At 26.7% G+C, this 14,937-nt stretch overlaps 1 protein-coding gene and 1 long non-coding RNA gene across 2 annotated transcripts in view; one reads left to right on the forward strand and one right to left on the reverse strand.

Moving 5' to 3' along the window:
- Positions 1 to 11,167, forward strand: part of LOC136981009 (uncharacterized) — a 45,220-nt gene extending 34,053 nt beyond the window's left edge. Inside the window, exon 3 of the long non-coding RNA XR_010881633.1 lies at positions 11,078 to 11,167. This is a non-coding gene — a long non-coding RNA (uncharacterized lncRNA). The remainder of the gene's footprint in view (positions 1 to 11,077) is intronic.
- The window catches only part of LOC136981008 (protein turtle-like), a 112,449-nt gene that overhangs the window by 19,678 nt on the left and 77,834 nt on the right, over positions 1 to 14,937 (reverse strand). Inside the window, exons 4-5 of the mRNA XM_067277254.1 lie at positions 13,108 to 13,311; positions 4,162 to 4,458 (exon numbers count right to left, since the gene is read on the reverse strand). Of these exons, the coding sequence (XP_067133355.1) occupies positions 4,162 to 4,458; positions 13,108 to 13,311 (501 nt within the window). The remainder of the gene's footprint in view (positions 1 to 4,161; positions 4,459 to 13,107; positions 13,312 to 14,937) is intronic.

A 14,937-nucleotide genomic window follows, 5' to 3' on the forward strand; every position in this document is an offset into this window, starting at 1 on the left:
ACCATTTTCTTTTCCAAGTTTTATTTATTCAATCAGGCATCTGGTTACTTGAGCTGATTGATTTCATGTATCGAAAATCGTGACCCAGATTTCTGCTTCATTTCTTAGAAGAATAAGTATTTTTACCACTAAAGACATTTCGAAAAATTCTTCGGTTAGAATAAATCTTTAAACTTCAATTAAAATTGTTTGAATAGGATCATTTTCTTCGATAATATAACGAAAGTTTCGGAAAAGTTCTCCAATTCTTGTAAGATGATACAGCTAATTTCAATTGAAAATATCCAATTCTTCAAAGTTTAATCATCTTTATAACAATTAATTTATCATCATTTAGCGTTAATGCATTGATTTAATTGCGTTTTGTTGCGACGAAGAATAATTTGGGGGTATTTAACTGCTCAATTATTTTCATGAGGGGATGATGCGCGCGTTTGTGCATGTGTGGAATGTTAACGAATAAATTGGTGATAACATAACGAAACTTATATATCCTTTTAAATTCTTCTACTATTAATGTGTAAATTTATATAATATTTTGAGAGAGGGTTCTACTCCTATTCTTTTTACAGTAGATAAAAGTATTATAGAAACGCGTGTCTGACTTTTTTACACTTCACTGAATTGATTCATTGGATCACTAATCCTCTTAAAAAATCGATAGAACGTTGAATTGATATGGAAATTTCCATTTTCGGATAGAATAGACGACTTCGTTAAAGAACTCAATAGTAAATAAGTATGTATTCAACCCCCCCTTTCTCTCCCCTCCTGCAACAACCCCATATTCGTAAAGCTTATTTTTAACAGTTCTATTTCGTCACTCCCTTTTTCTGTAAACAGGAGTCAGACGAATGTCTTCCAAACTTTGTCTGACACTTTCTAAGGCAACAATCTTATGAAAAGACAAAAGGGAGAAGAAGAAATCCTCTACTTCTAGACCTGAGGGACGATTCTCTTCTTCCAGATCTAAGGTACCTATAGGGAAAAGAAGGGAAAACAATAAAGAAAAAAAAGACACCAGGATAAACGAAGTGCAAGCACAAAAAAAAAGGACATTCGTGTATCTCGCACAGGGAATATTTTTTCTTATTTAACCCGTCACTGTAACCACCCATCTTCTGTCTGGGACACCTCATCTCCTCCCATGATATTTGTAGAATTTCGTGGGAATCGTTTATCTAAAAGATACCGTGATATTTTATTTGAGATAAATATTATCGTTGTAATCAATTATTTAATGTGTTTTTCCGTAGAAAAATCGCAGAAAAATACATTTCGTGGTTTAATTCTTCAATTAGAAAATAATAGTTAGCAACATTCAATTAATGAAACCGTGTAGCTGTACCTTTGTTAAACTGTTTAAAAAATATTTAATTACATCAAGAATGAGGGTAATATAATAATTATATAAATTTTCTTTAAAAATTCAGAAATACTTAAAAATTTTAAAACATTTTCATAAACGTTTTTGGTTTTTTTTTAAATTTAACTAAATTTCAATGTAATTTAATTTATTATTATTTATTTATACCAAAAAACACACGTTTAAACGTTTAAGTTATAAAATAGCAAAATTTTATTTTTTTTAAAAGAAATAAAAAAATATTTTAGTCTTTTTTACATTTAAAAAAATAAAATTAATATAAAAAATACTTTTAACGCCTTTTATTAAAATGATTTCAACTAATTCAATAATCCTAACATAAAAAAAAAACAACGTGTGTTTCTTGTATTTACATCAAAGAAAACTGAAGATTGAAAATAGAATTTTACATCTTTTTATACTTTAAATGGAAGCATTTTTCTAAAAAAAAATAAAAAAATAAACCATATTTTTTATAATACCTTTAGCTTCTTTGTACTGTACTTTTTTTTATTTAAATTACCGACTGTAAAAGTGTTTTCAACACATTTTTAAGTGAAGAAATTGAAAGGAAGATGTGTACTAAATGAACAAAGAAACTGAGAGAAAATTGATATGAATGAATTATAATAAAATACCAAAAAATCTGTACAAAAATTCAACATAAAAGAAGATATGACTTTTTTTGGCAATTTCAATATCAAAAATATTTTTCTCCCTTTTTTTCCACTGTTAATTTTACGTTAGTCAAAGAGTAATTAATTCAAAAATATAGTGTCTAGAGAGTAATTATTGAATGTTTCTTGGTGTGTATGCGAAAAGTTTTTAATTTAAATCACAAAAAATTAGGGAAAAAAATGTTTTCTTCTTCTTCTTCTCCTTCCTCCTCCTCCCCTTTCTATCAGTAAAGAAGTCTTGTGATGGGAAAATTGTTCACGCTTACTATAAAGAACTAACTTCAGAGTTGAGGTTTTTTTTTATTATTTTTTTAAAGAATTTCTTGGCACTTTTCCTTTAGGATATATTTTAAATTCTGAACATTTGTCCTTTGAAAAGTAAATGAAAATTTTGTGGCCAGAATTTATAATATATAAAGAAAAAAAAAATAAATATAAATTTTAACTTAAACTTCCCCAAAAAATAGAAAAAAATAAACTATTATTATTAAGTTATTTATCAATTTAGAAACAATTATTTCAAAAAAAAATTTAATTTTTTTGCCATTCTACGATGTTAATTTCATATGATAGAATCCAGCTTAAATTTTGTATTTCTTAAGAAAAAATACAAAAGAAAAAAAAACACACAAAAATAAATTGAAAAATCAAATAATAGAAGAAAAAATAAAATAAATAAATATTAAATTACATCAAAAAAATTTTGACTTTTGCCATTTAATCTTTACTTTTTTGACTTTTTTTTTTAAAAAAAAAAGATATTGGATAACGTTTAGTTTCATTTCTGATATAGAATTAGTCAATAAAAACTTTAGAAAATTTCTATTTGGAGTGACAAACAAAATTCTTGTTGAGTCCCAAAGAAGAAAAGAAAATATTAGAATAAAAAAATATTAAAAAATGTATATATATAGAAAATAATAAAGAAAAATTGAATAGATGGGAATCATTTATCATAGACGTGCATCAAAACTGAATGCAGAGGGGAGGAAATATGGTAAACCTTACACTTTGGAAATATACCATAATTTGTATTCAAGATACTACAATTTCGTTTAGATTTCGAGGGAAAAAAACAGTGTTTTATAGCAAAAAAAGAATTTTTTTTTCTTTTAAAAAGTAAACCAATATTCTAAAATTCTTACAAATATTTCATTTCTTATTAATCTACTTAAATTATAAAAAATAAAATTAAAAGGAAATTACACTTTAAAAATATACACAATTTGTACTCAAGATCCACCAATTTCATTTGGTTTGAGGAGGAGGAGGAGCTTGTATTTTTTTTACAAGTAAAACTACTTTTTTGGTTGAAAACAAAGTAATATCTTTAATAAGTGAAATATTTGTAACAGTTTAATCTAATTTACATTGTTTCTACACAATTTAATTGCTCATGTTTGCTATATTTGAGCACTTGTATATATAAAATAAGGTAATTTATTTATTGCTTGCTTTGTTTATTTATACAAAAACTTATTTATTCAAAAGTTTATAAAATATATGACTTTTTTGTTTATTTACAAATTATATAAGTTTGTTTATATATATAAAAAGAAATTTTTCAATTTACTGAAGAGGAACAGAATCTTCTTTGTTTCCACTTCTTACGTGGATAATCTTATTAGAATCATGAGCATGAAATTTTTAAAAATAATTTAATACATTTTCCAACATTTCATTATTCTTTTATTTTTTCATAGAAAAATATAATAAATTTTATTAGTTTTTTTTCTCTAAATAAAAAAACACGCGGGGGAAATTTTTTATATATATATATATATTTTCAAACCGATATATCGAGGTATTTTTAGCAAAAGGACAACGTTATATCGGTTCAAATTATTGATAAATACGTTTTAAAAAGGTAAATAGAATATTTTTATAAGTAAAAAAATGCATTTTTGTCATTTGAAATATGTTCCTTTTCCTGTTAATATCGAACATTTTTACGAAAGGATACGTTTAATTTATCAAATTTCAAGTTAAAAAAAGAAAAATTTGAAAGAAATTTATTATCAGATTTATAGTCAGAAAGTTAAAATATAGTTTAAAGATTTATTTGATATTATATAAGTAAAATAAAAAGTACTTTTTCCTTATAAATTATCAACTTACACTGAACGTCGAGTTTGATTGTATCCTCTATACTGCTGTGTTCTATCAATGGATTGTCCGCTTTGCACACTAATTTTTTGCCTGTGTCAGCTATGGTGGGTACAAATGACATCACACTCACTGTTGTATTCAATTCTGGCATGACACTGCTTTTTGTTTCTGTCATTTCCGTGGTTCCTTTGTACCAACTGATTACAGCTGGCGGTCGAGAGCCTGTTGACTTGCAATGGAACTCTGCTTGACGTTGGGCAGAAAGAGATTGACCTCGTTCTTCAATCTTAACATCTAATGGTGGATCTGGAATCGATATCGATTATATATATTTTTAATTGAGTTATAAATAAAAAGGGACGGTATGAAATATAAAAAAATTGATCTGGAATTTGGAGTTGGAATGCTTGGATTCTTGTACAAGATCTTCAAGAGATGATAGTATTGTAGTTACGTAAAGTTAGAGAAGTGTAAGAGTGGGGATAAAAGAAAATTGGACACATTATTGATAAAGAAACCTTATAAAAAAAAAAATGGAGGAAAAGGAAACGAAATAAAGTAGTAGCCTAATGGATGAACTAATGGAAGATGAAAGCTATTGGAGTTTTAAACAAAGGATAAAACTCGTAAATTACTCTAACGTTTTTAACGGAAAAGGGGGGTTTAAATGATGATAATGTTAAAATTAAGTATTATTAATTTGTTTAAAATTAATTTAGTTATTTTTTTTTATTAATCAGAAATGTTTAAAAATCACATTAGCTTCAAGCTTATCTTCGATTGCAGTTATACTAGGCAGTATGGGGAAAAAAAATTCCAAATTTCGTATTAAATAATATTAAATCTTTAATTAGATAACATTCAAATATTTTTTTAAATGTGTAGTATGAAATATTATTCAGAAAATGAAATTAATTTATCGATCAAGCACTTCAAAATGTCAATGTTCTTTTTTAAAAATATACGTAAAAAGAGGAAATTTCATAATTAATTCCTTAACAAAAACAGCAAAATATTTTTAAATTATATATATATATATGCCTTTTTTTAATTATAAATTATTAAAATATAAACAATTCTCCCCAAAATAATGCTTTACTCTCTAAATGTACGCAGTTTTAATTTGTAGACGTTTTAAAGTTTAGAAAAGGCGTAATGATAATTAATTTTAAGTGTGTTCAATGGCATAAAAATAATTAAAAGTTCAAAGAACTCTTAACGGTTATTAGGAAAATGTGTGAACTGAACATTAAAATTCTAAAATATAATTCTTTAGTTGCCATAAAAAAAAATTAAGTTCAAGCGTCATTGAAGCGTCGTTAGTGTACATTTAGGATGCAATATAGTAAGTAGAAGCAGTAACCATAATAATTAAAATGAAAGTTATAGGAGGGACAGTGATGAATTTGACACGATAGGGAAATCAGCGAGTGGCAAAGACCACAAAATCGATAGGAGAAGAAGCAAAAATAAATCCTCGTGAAAGGAGGAAAAGGAGTGAGGAACATCTAAACAAATTTATTGTAAGACGAAAGCAGTTGTCAGCCACCGCTGCACCCTCCATTGATGGAGTACAGGATATTTTCTCGTTTTACACCGTTCAAAGACATTAATTGGTCTCCGTTTTCTATTGTTCGTCTCTGTCGGTGGTATCCATAACTCCTCCCATATAGGTCCACAAACTGTCAATTAACTGGTGGATATCTTCGCCTTTAACTTCCATAAATCAAGTTTCTGTTTTCTTTAAATCTTGCAGTTTCGTGTTTAATTCGATTGTGTAAAGACGTATATTTATGGTGGAGACGAATGATCCTCTTTTGTTTTCGTTGCCTTTTTTTACCCCCCTCTTTGTTTTAGTAGTTTAAATTGTGTTTGGAAAAGAAAATATTGCTTTCTATAGAGGAATTTGTTAAAGTTTAAGGTGACAATAATCACTTAGAGACGTTTAAATGCTATATTTTATCCTGGCTTCTTTTTTTTTCTTACTTGTAAGCTCTTCGGTATGAAAAATGCTGCTTCTTCGGATGCTGCACGTTGGAAATTCTTCCATGGATCTTAGATATAAACGAGCTAATTTTAGTTAAGAAATAATAGAAAAGTATATGTTTTTCTGGCAACCTTTTTTTTAAATCTTTGAAGCGATTAAATCTCTGTTCAACTTGTTTTCAACAATAAAGATTTAGGTCACGATGATCTGAGATTAATGGTTGAGGGAGAAGCAACAAGAAAATCAAGTCGTTGGATGGAATTCTATCGTTGAAAAACATGGACAATTATTGTTTCTAGATGTGTAATAAAGCATATTAATTTTATTTTACACTTTAAAAAGTAGAAAAATAAAAAAGATATTAAAGATAATCAGTAAGTTAACTATGAGCCATCTCCATCATCATTTTTTGAGCGAGAGAGAGATTACGTTTGATCATTCTTGCAAATCTTAATAATCGTTTACATAAATAGCGAAAGAAACTAGTTTAGAAAATTTTATTGTGAAGCTATAAAAGATAATTTTTCAATGTAAAAGTCGTAATAAAAATTTTTATTGCTTATATATTGCAAATGCGATATATAGCGGTTTCAATATGTATTATGTACCTTTTCATGATTATGAAACGGTTATAAAATACTGTAGTAGAAAATTGTTATTGTGTTCACTATAAACTTTCACAGTAATAAAATAACAATCATACGATCACAATTTAAATAAAGAGAATAGAAAACAGCCAAAGGGTAAAGGATGGAGGAGAAAGAAGAGGAGGAGGAGTAGGAAGAGAGGGAGAAAAATGACAAGAATGGATAAAACAGGTTAAAGAAACACAATTGTATGAGATGGATTCTTGAACTAGAATACAGGACAAGTGTGTTTTTGGATAGTTGTATAGTGGACCTGACATAGCAAAGAGTGACAGTGTGTAAAGAACTATGGCCATATTGTACTGGTACACACTCGCCTTACAGCTAGAAGATTTTAGTTGATGCCAAAGTGTTAGAAAAAGCTGAATTGGTTACTTTCATCTTTGTATCTGCTTCTGTTCTGTTATCCGTTTCCAATAAAAAGAATCGAAAATATCCGAAAATATACTTTTTTATAACTAACAATCGATAAAAAAGCTGAAGTCTTGTTGAGATTAGAATCATAAATTAGATAGAAAAATTGATGTATATATATATATATATATATTCATTCGTTGAAGAATATTTATAGTATAAGAGGATATATTGAAAAATATATCTTAAAAAACCATCAAAAATCTAAAAAATACACGAATTACATAGAAGAAATCTTTAAGAAACTATTCAGCATCAACGAGACAATCTTTAAATTATGTTTTTCTATTTTGTATGGCATTTTTCGTAATTAAATTGAATTCTTTCAACAGTTTAATGTTGAAATCGTGTAAAATAATTTATAATTTTTTTTACTTAAGCTAGTTATTATGTTGCTTTTAATCCGATGATAAATGCAGTGATGAAGAAACTAATTTCATTAATTAATGAGATATAAGTTCAATGTTTGGTTGGAAGAATATATTAAAAGTGAAACACAATTAATTAGTGTATGTTAGAAATTCAAATATTTATTCAAAGATTTAACAAATGTTTTAAAAAAAAAAATTAAATTTTTAGATTTGCTTGTCAAAGGCGATTAAGAGAAGTTATAATATTTGAAAGAAATTTCAAGACTAAAAATGTATATTTTTTTAATTTAATTTTTCTAACAATTGCTTCATTTACAAAATATTCATTTTATTTTACGCAATTTAAAAAAAATTATTCCTTTTTTCCTACACAAAAACTGCAATTGAATAAACATGATTTAAATTAATAAAAATTCAAGTAAAGTCGCTTAAAAAATCGAGTAAATAATAAATTAAATCGATTTATTTCCTTTATTTAAAAAAAAAAGAATTTTTTAGATGAATAAACAAATTAAATTGTAACAGCAAGTAAATTTTATTGTTTTTATAAAAAAAAAAATAGGGAATTTACTGACGTTTTTATTGTTAAAATTTCGAGAAAATAAGATTTTAATTGAAATGTGAAAGAACCCGACTCAGGTGGCTTAGAGGTAGTAGAAAACAAGATGTTTTGGAAGCTGCACATATCAACTGCAGGTGAGTTTATACCTGGTTGAAGTCAGCTGGTGAAAAGCTAGAAGAATAAAAAAAAAAACTATCGATTGTTTGCAGACTTTCTCAGACACCTGGGTGCTTTATCATTGAATACATTTTGGATATAAACTAAAGCCATCTCGAGAAGAAACTTTCCTAGCCAAGAAATATACTTCACTTTTCTTCATTGAATAAAATGGAGCAAACCAACAGGAAAGGAAAGGAAGGAGGAGGAAAAAATTAATTAAAATTCTCATTCGCACAAAATCAATTGTGCTTTTTATATATATATATATATATATATATTTAGAAAAAATAAACAGTAAAAATGAAAGTATTTAAAAGAATTTTACAAATTATTTCAATTTAGTAAAATAGAATTTTTGCTTTTTTTTTAATTTATTTTTTTAAATTAATTTAAAAATTAGTGTTTAATTTAAATATATTATTTGTTCGTATTCTTGTTTTAATTTAATTCGTACTTTTTGGTGAATTTTTTTTTTGAATGGGGGAAAACAAGAATAAATTCCATTTTGAAATCTGAGAAATGTAGTAAATAATAAAAAAAATTATTGATTTTTTTATACAGAAAACTATGAGGAAAATGTATAAAGCAGCCTTATATATAATATATATATATATATATATATATATATGATATAAAATTACTCATTCAAATATAATATTGAATTCGAAGTAATAAAAGAATTTTTAACATTTCTTCCATCTCCAAGACATATTACAGGGAAGAGGGAAAAAAAAGGTAAAATACCTTAAAGGTGTGCAAAAAATTTTTTTTTAATTTAATTGTATAGCGAATAACGTGACTGTAGAAACGTTCATAGTAAAGACAATTCTTGATTAAATCTTCTGCAAAGACGTGATCCAATGTGTTACTCTATTTTCGAACGAGGAGCGTGTCTGTCTGTGTGTGTTAGATTAGTTTAAATCTATCAATAATGCAAAATAAAAGAACTTTTCCTTTTGTAATGCAACACTTTCACAACTTAAATTTACTCAGAAATACGAGAATAAAAGCATTTGAATAAAATAAAAAAAAAGAAGGAATTTAGCCAATATACTGATATGTATTAGAAGAGAACATCAGTCAGATTTTTTTTTCTTTTTTTGGGGGGGGTCATATCTATATCGACTTTTCACTAGGAAATTTTAAGCAATTTAAAAATGAACCAGATTATTTTCCTAGTAAAATATTTCGTGTTCGCTTTTCCAGTTTCTAGCCATTACTACTAGTTTCTCCTTATCTGGTATTTTTCTAATAGCATCAGTTAATATTCTATCCCATTCTGGTAGGGAATGAGAATCTTCTCCGCCCTGAACTGTGTAATTACTGAGTTTACAGAAGACTGTCACATTTACTTAATTACCTGTCTGCTAGTGTGTTGCAAATCGTATTTTCTACCCTTTTTTTTAATTCCTAAATGTGTTGAGTAACTAGCCAGACATGTCTTCGAATGTAGATACCGCATGTGCATACGCATTCACACTTCAATGTAAATTTTTGATAAATTTTTAAAAAAATAATAATATATTTATCTATTGATGTTTTCTTTATAGTTAAAATTCGATGTTTTTTAAACGCTCGTTCGTTTAGCTGCTCTGAAGATCCCTCGTATTGCAATCATCATTTTTCTTTGTGTAAACAAGCTGAATTGTTTTGTTGAGCGATTTATTCAGATAAATATCCAATAATTATATCATGGATAATGTAATTATCTAATACATATGATGATAATCACTCAAGCATGGATTTGATTGGAGTCATATATTATTGTGAATTATCTACATCGAAATGAGCATAATTATAACAAAGCTGTTTGATTTGTTCTCTACCAACTTGAGAAATGGTTCAATAAATGAATTCCTACTTGAGCAAACGTGTTAGAATATGGAAATACAGCAAAACGGTCCGAATTTTTTCTAAAGATAATTTTCTAAGAATTAAAGCGTATCCTTTACAAATTAAAATTCAGTTATAAATGGCAACGATTTAAATGATGAAAATAAATCAAACAGCAGTCTTTTACAATTTGAATGATCATGATAAAGGATAATCTATATGCTAAGAACACGCAACCAATTTAAATGAATTTATACAGTTGGACGAAGCATAAATTTTCGTTTAAGATGCATATTTTAATTTGCAATTTAATAGTTTATGTTCTAAAAATGCAACAAAAAGAAGACTTTTTTACGAAAAAAAATAGAAATTACATAATTTAAACATGTATACAAATTTTCTTTACTTTCTTGAAATTAATAAAGTATATATATATATATATATTCATATTTTATATAGCTTTCCAGGTAACTTTCGATGCATATGGCACGTTTCTATGCATATTATTATTGTAAATTTACTTTAAAAATTATTACAAATTTTTTTCCTTCAAAAATTGATTACAAAGAAACCATTTCTCTTAATAATAATTAAAGACTTTTGTAAGATTAATTAATAAAATTTTATTTTATAAATTGAAAATTTGACGAAAAAATATATATTATAATACATAAATATATTTTTTAATTAATTTAAAATAAAACGGCAAAGCTTTAAATTAATGACTACAATTTTATCAATAATTACTACAATTTTTTACAATTTTATCATTAAATTATCCACAAATAAATTTAGAAAAGACTAATTATTGGATTAGTACGTGGATAATTAATATTCTCTTATACTAAATAGATTTATTTTAAATTTATTTATCCTGAAGATTAAAAAATTAATTATATATAGCTATTAATAAAACAGTAAAAACTTAATTCTTTTTTTAATTTTATTTCAGAATTACAAGGAAGATGATTAAGTTTGCATGTGAGGGTGCATATGGTTGATGCTAGTGCTTCTCAACCTTCCCTTTAAGAAATGCCTTTTGGAGGTAATTTTTCTAATTGTTTATTAACAAATACAGTACTTATAAGTCATGAATAAATTATATATATCTTTACGTATTATTATACGTTTATTTTGCCTAATTATTCCTGATCCCAATTATTATACTCAGCTAAAACTAATTTTCATCGCCGAAGAAGCTTATTTTAGTATTGCATAAGAGAAAAAAAAAGGAGAGAAATTTATGCATATTTTTATAATAAAACCAAAAAGAAATATAAGAAATTCAGCAGTATTGATATTTAAATTTTATACAAAATTTCACATCAAATAATTTATTTTACACAAGAAATGATTATAAATGCGACAATTTCTTATTAAAAAAAAAATATATATATATATATATATATATATAAAGCGAGCATTACTTTTGAATTATTATGATAAACGAATCAATAAAATATGAAGTAAATTATTTTAAAAAATGGCAGGAAAATTGTAAATAAAATTTATTCCCTATTCAACATCATTAAGTAAAAATGACAATATTCAAAAAAATTGTTATACTAAATAATAAGCAGGTGACATATATATATATATATATATATATTTATTTATTTAGTTTATATTTTCGATCGAGTCTATCAAAAAAAGTGAAAAAAATAAAAAAAAGGAAAGCGTCAAAATGACATTCTAACTTCTTATTAAGAAATTCTTACACATTCAAAATTTCTCTATGTTGAACTGTCATCTTCTATCTCTTGTAAAATCAAAAAACGTGAGATATTGGTATTGCTAGAGTTAGAAGGTATATACCAAATAAGAAGGGGGGAATACTTTTTTTTCTTCTTTCAAAAAAATAGTCAATACGTTCTTTTTGTCAAGAGATTTTTCTATTTCATAGTCTCCTTTAACTTCTTTTTCGCGTGCTGAAGTTTGGATGGAAGTTTTGGAAAATTGAATTGGACATTGCAAAAAAACGATTAGTTCCTACAGTAAGAGTACGTTATTTCCGTCATCTGGTTCAACTAAGATGTTGAGAAGGTCAAAAGAAACTAGGGAATAACTGGATAGTTCTACTGTTTTGTTCCCTGATGAATTCAGGGTCAGTAAACTATTCCCTAAAGTTAAAGAAATTCTGAAAAAATTCCCTTAGTTTAAAGTCAAATTTTCTATAATATTAGTTTCCTGAAGTCGGAAAAAAACAAGAATTTTTATCAATAACTTAAGCCACATCTATAATGCATATCGATTAGTTTTTATTGATTTAAATTATTTTTATCTGTCTGAAATGTAATAATTTCATTCCTTCTTTCCTTATTTTTAACTTTCTTTTCTTCTTTTTTTTACGTTGAAGTAAGTGATGAAGAATGATGCAATTTAATAATATATTCAGTCTGAATGATGTTGGAACATTTAAAAAGGGGTCAGAGGAAGAAATTATCGATGACAAATATTCGTCAAAAATCTAAAAGTTCTATCAATAATAAAGGAAAAGGGAATTTTTGTAAAGGCAATGAAGTATATGACTTCATATTTTTGCTGTCCGATTTGCCAAATCCTATTCATTTTCTTGACGTTAAACACTTTCGAACAATGGTTAAATTCGCCAACAGTGAAGAGAATGGGTCGATAAATTCCTTCTGCAAGGATTTTGAGATTTGTAGATGAAGGATGAGAGAAATAAGTGTCTCTTCTACGACATACTCCGCTCGACATTCATAAGTTCACGCATCTGTACTTCTAAAAATTCTTCTTCTTTTGGCTTTAAAATGGCTGACATTTGGCAAATCTTGATACACTCCTGGATTACTAAAGAAATGATCTAACCATCTACTGTAGAGGTAATGCTTAACTTTAATGTAAGGATTTGGAAAGCTTCGAAAATTTGTAATCTCGTACACTACCTTAACCTATGTACCGGAGCATAAAAACTTTCAAATAACTTTTATAAAAGTTATATATAAATATGTATATACTTACAATGAACATCTACGATGACTGAAGCTTTAACTGGTGCTGAAAAATTGTGATTTGAAGCTTGACACGTGTAAGTTGCCATTAGATCTTCACGTTCCAGCATCGATGTTATCATCTCGTTACGTACTACACCATTTGGAGTTACGTCGTACGTATCGTCTAACAGATATTTATTTTTCCACCATGTCAAAGAAGGGAGTGGCCTTCCTAAAATTTCACACGGGGAAAATATATATTTATATAATTATCTTTAAATAAATTCAAAGTTATACAGGATGGGCCAAGAGTCAGTTAATCATTTTAAAGAGTAATTGCACGTTCTCAAGTATCTAAACGTTACAAAATAGGACATCTATAGGTCTACAATTTTTTTCAAATTGCAGCCCAACAATTCCGACTGTCGTCCGTCCGTCCGTCCGTCGTCCGGTGGAGAGCATATATTTTAAATTAAATAAATTAAAAATATAATTAAAAATTGCAGCCCTGCATTTTGACGATGTCACAATAAACAATTGCTTGTTAACGCCTTTTGGACTGTCTGTATAACTTCGAACGGGGAGGTCCAACAGTCAGTTAACCGTTACAAATCCTCTTATTCAAATACTTTATAATTTTATATTAAACACGAAAATTTATCATAATTTTGTAGCTTTTGTAAGTAATAATCTTTGCCATCTGAATGGCTCGAGCAAGATTTGAGACTGAATTTCGGACCGCCCCGTATGTAGATGAGTAAATGGAAAGGAAAATGTATTAAAAATAAATTATAGAAGAGAAATCTGTTTTTAATTTTAATTTTAAAATTTCCCTCTAAAATCTATTATACTTACAATGCAAATTATTATTATTTTTATTTTATTTTGTTTTTTTTTTATCTCTCTTCCACACAAAAATCTGAAAATTGATTATATATAAAGTAAGAAAGGAAAAAAAAATTATTAGAATTGAAAATAAATTCGATAGATAATAGAATTTCTGCATGGAGATTTTCTAACTCTAAAATTAGATCAATAACTGGAAAGAATTATTTGTAAGCAGAATTCAGAATTCTTTTCTTTTTTATTATTATTATTAAAGTGATTTATTCCAAACATGTTCCGAAGATCCTAAAGTATGATAAAATTGTAAAAAAATACATTATCTACAACAGAATGTTCATCTGTTTTTTCGACTTAAATACATAAAAAATTTTTTTAATTTAAGTAGAAGATCATTTAAAAACGTAGAAGATCATTTAAAAAAAGGAGGGTGAAGATGACAATAGTTTTGTGAAACAATCTTTGTCTAGAAACATTATTTAGTTGTTGTGTTGTTCGATATCTGTTATGGTACATATACGAAATTACTCAGACTTCACAGAAATGTTGAGTATTTGGTAAATGGCAAATTTAATACTGGTGGGAATTTAGTCAACACATACCAAACTTTAATGCTATTTGGGTCTAGACCCGATAGCACGCATATAAATTCCGTTTTGGAAATGGAAAGATGGTGCAAACTCTGTCTGTATGAATGACATCAATAGCGTAATAATTAGAGATTGGATATATACAGTAGTTTAGTTGATTGTCAAAGACTTTAGCAAAATCCCATTCCTCAGCCATTTCCCTTGGATATTTCATAAAGTGTGAATAGCTACTTAATTATTAACAAGTTAAATGGAAAGTTTAAATTCATTTGGTTTAATGTCTTCTAGGAATTATTAAATTATATAATTGTTTACGAAAAGTATTTTATTTTCAATTTTTTTTCCTTCTCGATAAGTCTCTCTAAGAGTTAGTGGAGTAATTTTTTTTTTACTATTGAAGAAGAAATTTTTGGGGTGTTTCTATG

The sequence above is a fragment of the Centruroides vittatus genome, unplaced genomic scaffold (genome assembly GCF_030686945.1).
Source record: "Centruroides vittatus isolate TY-2023 unplaced genomic scaffold, ASM3068694v2 contig_738, whole genome shotgun sequence".
In the NCBI taxonomy this organism is placed as follows: domain Eukaryota; kingdom Metazoa; phylum Arthropoda; class Arachnida; order Scorpiones; family Buthidae; genus Centruroides; species Centruroides vittatus.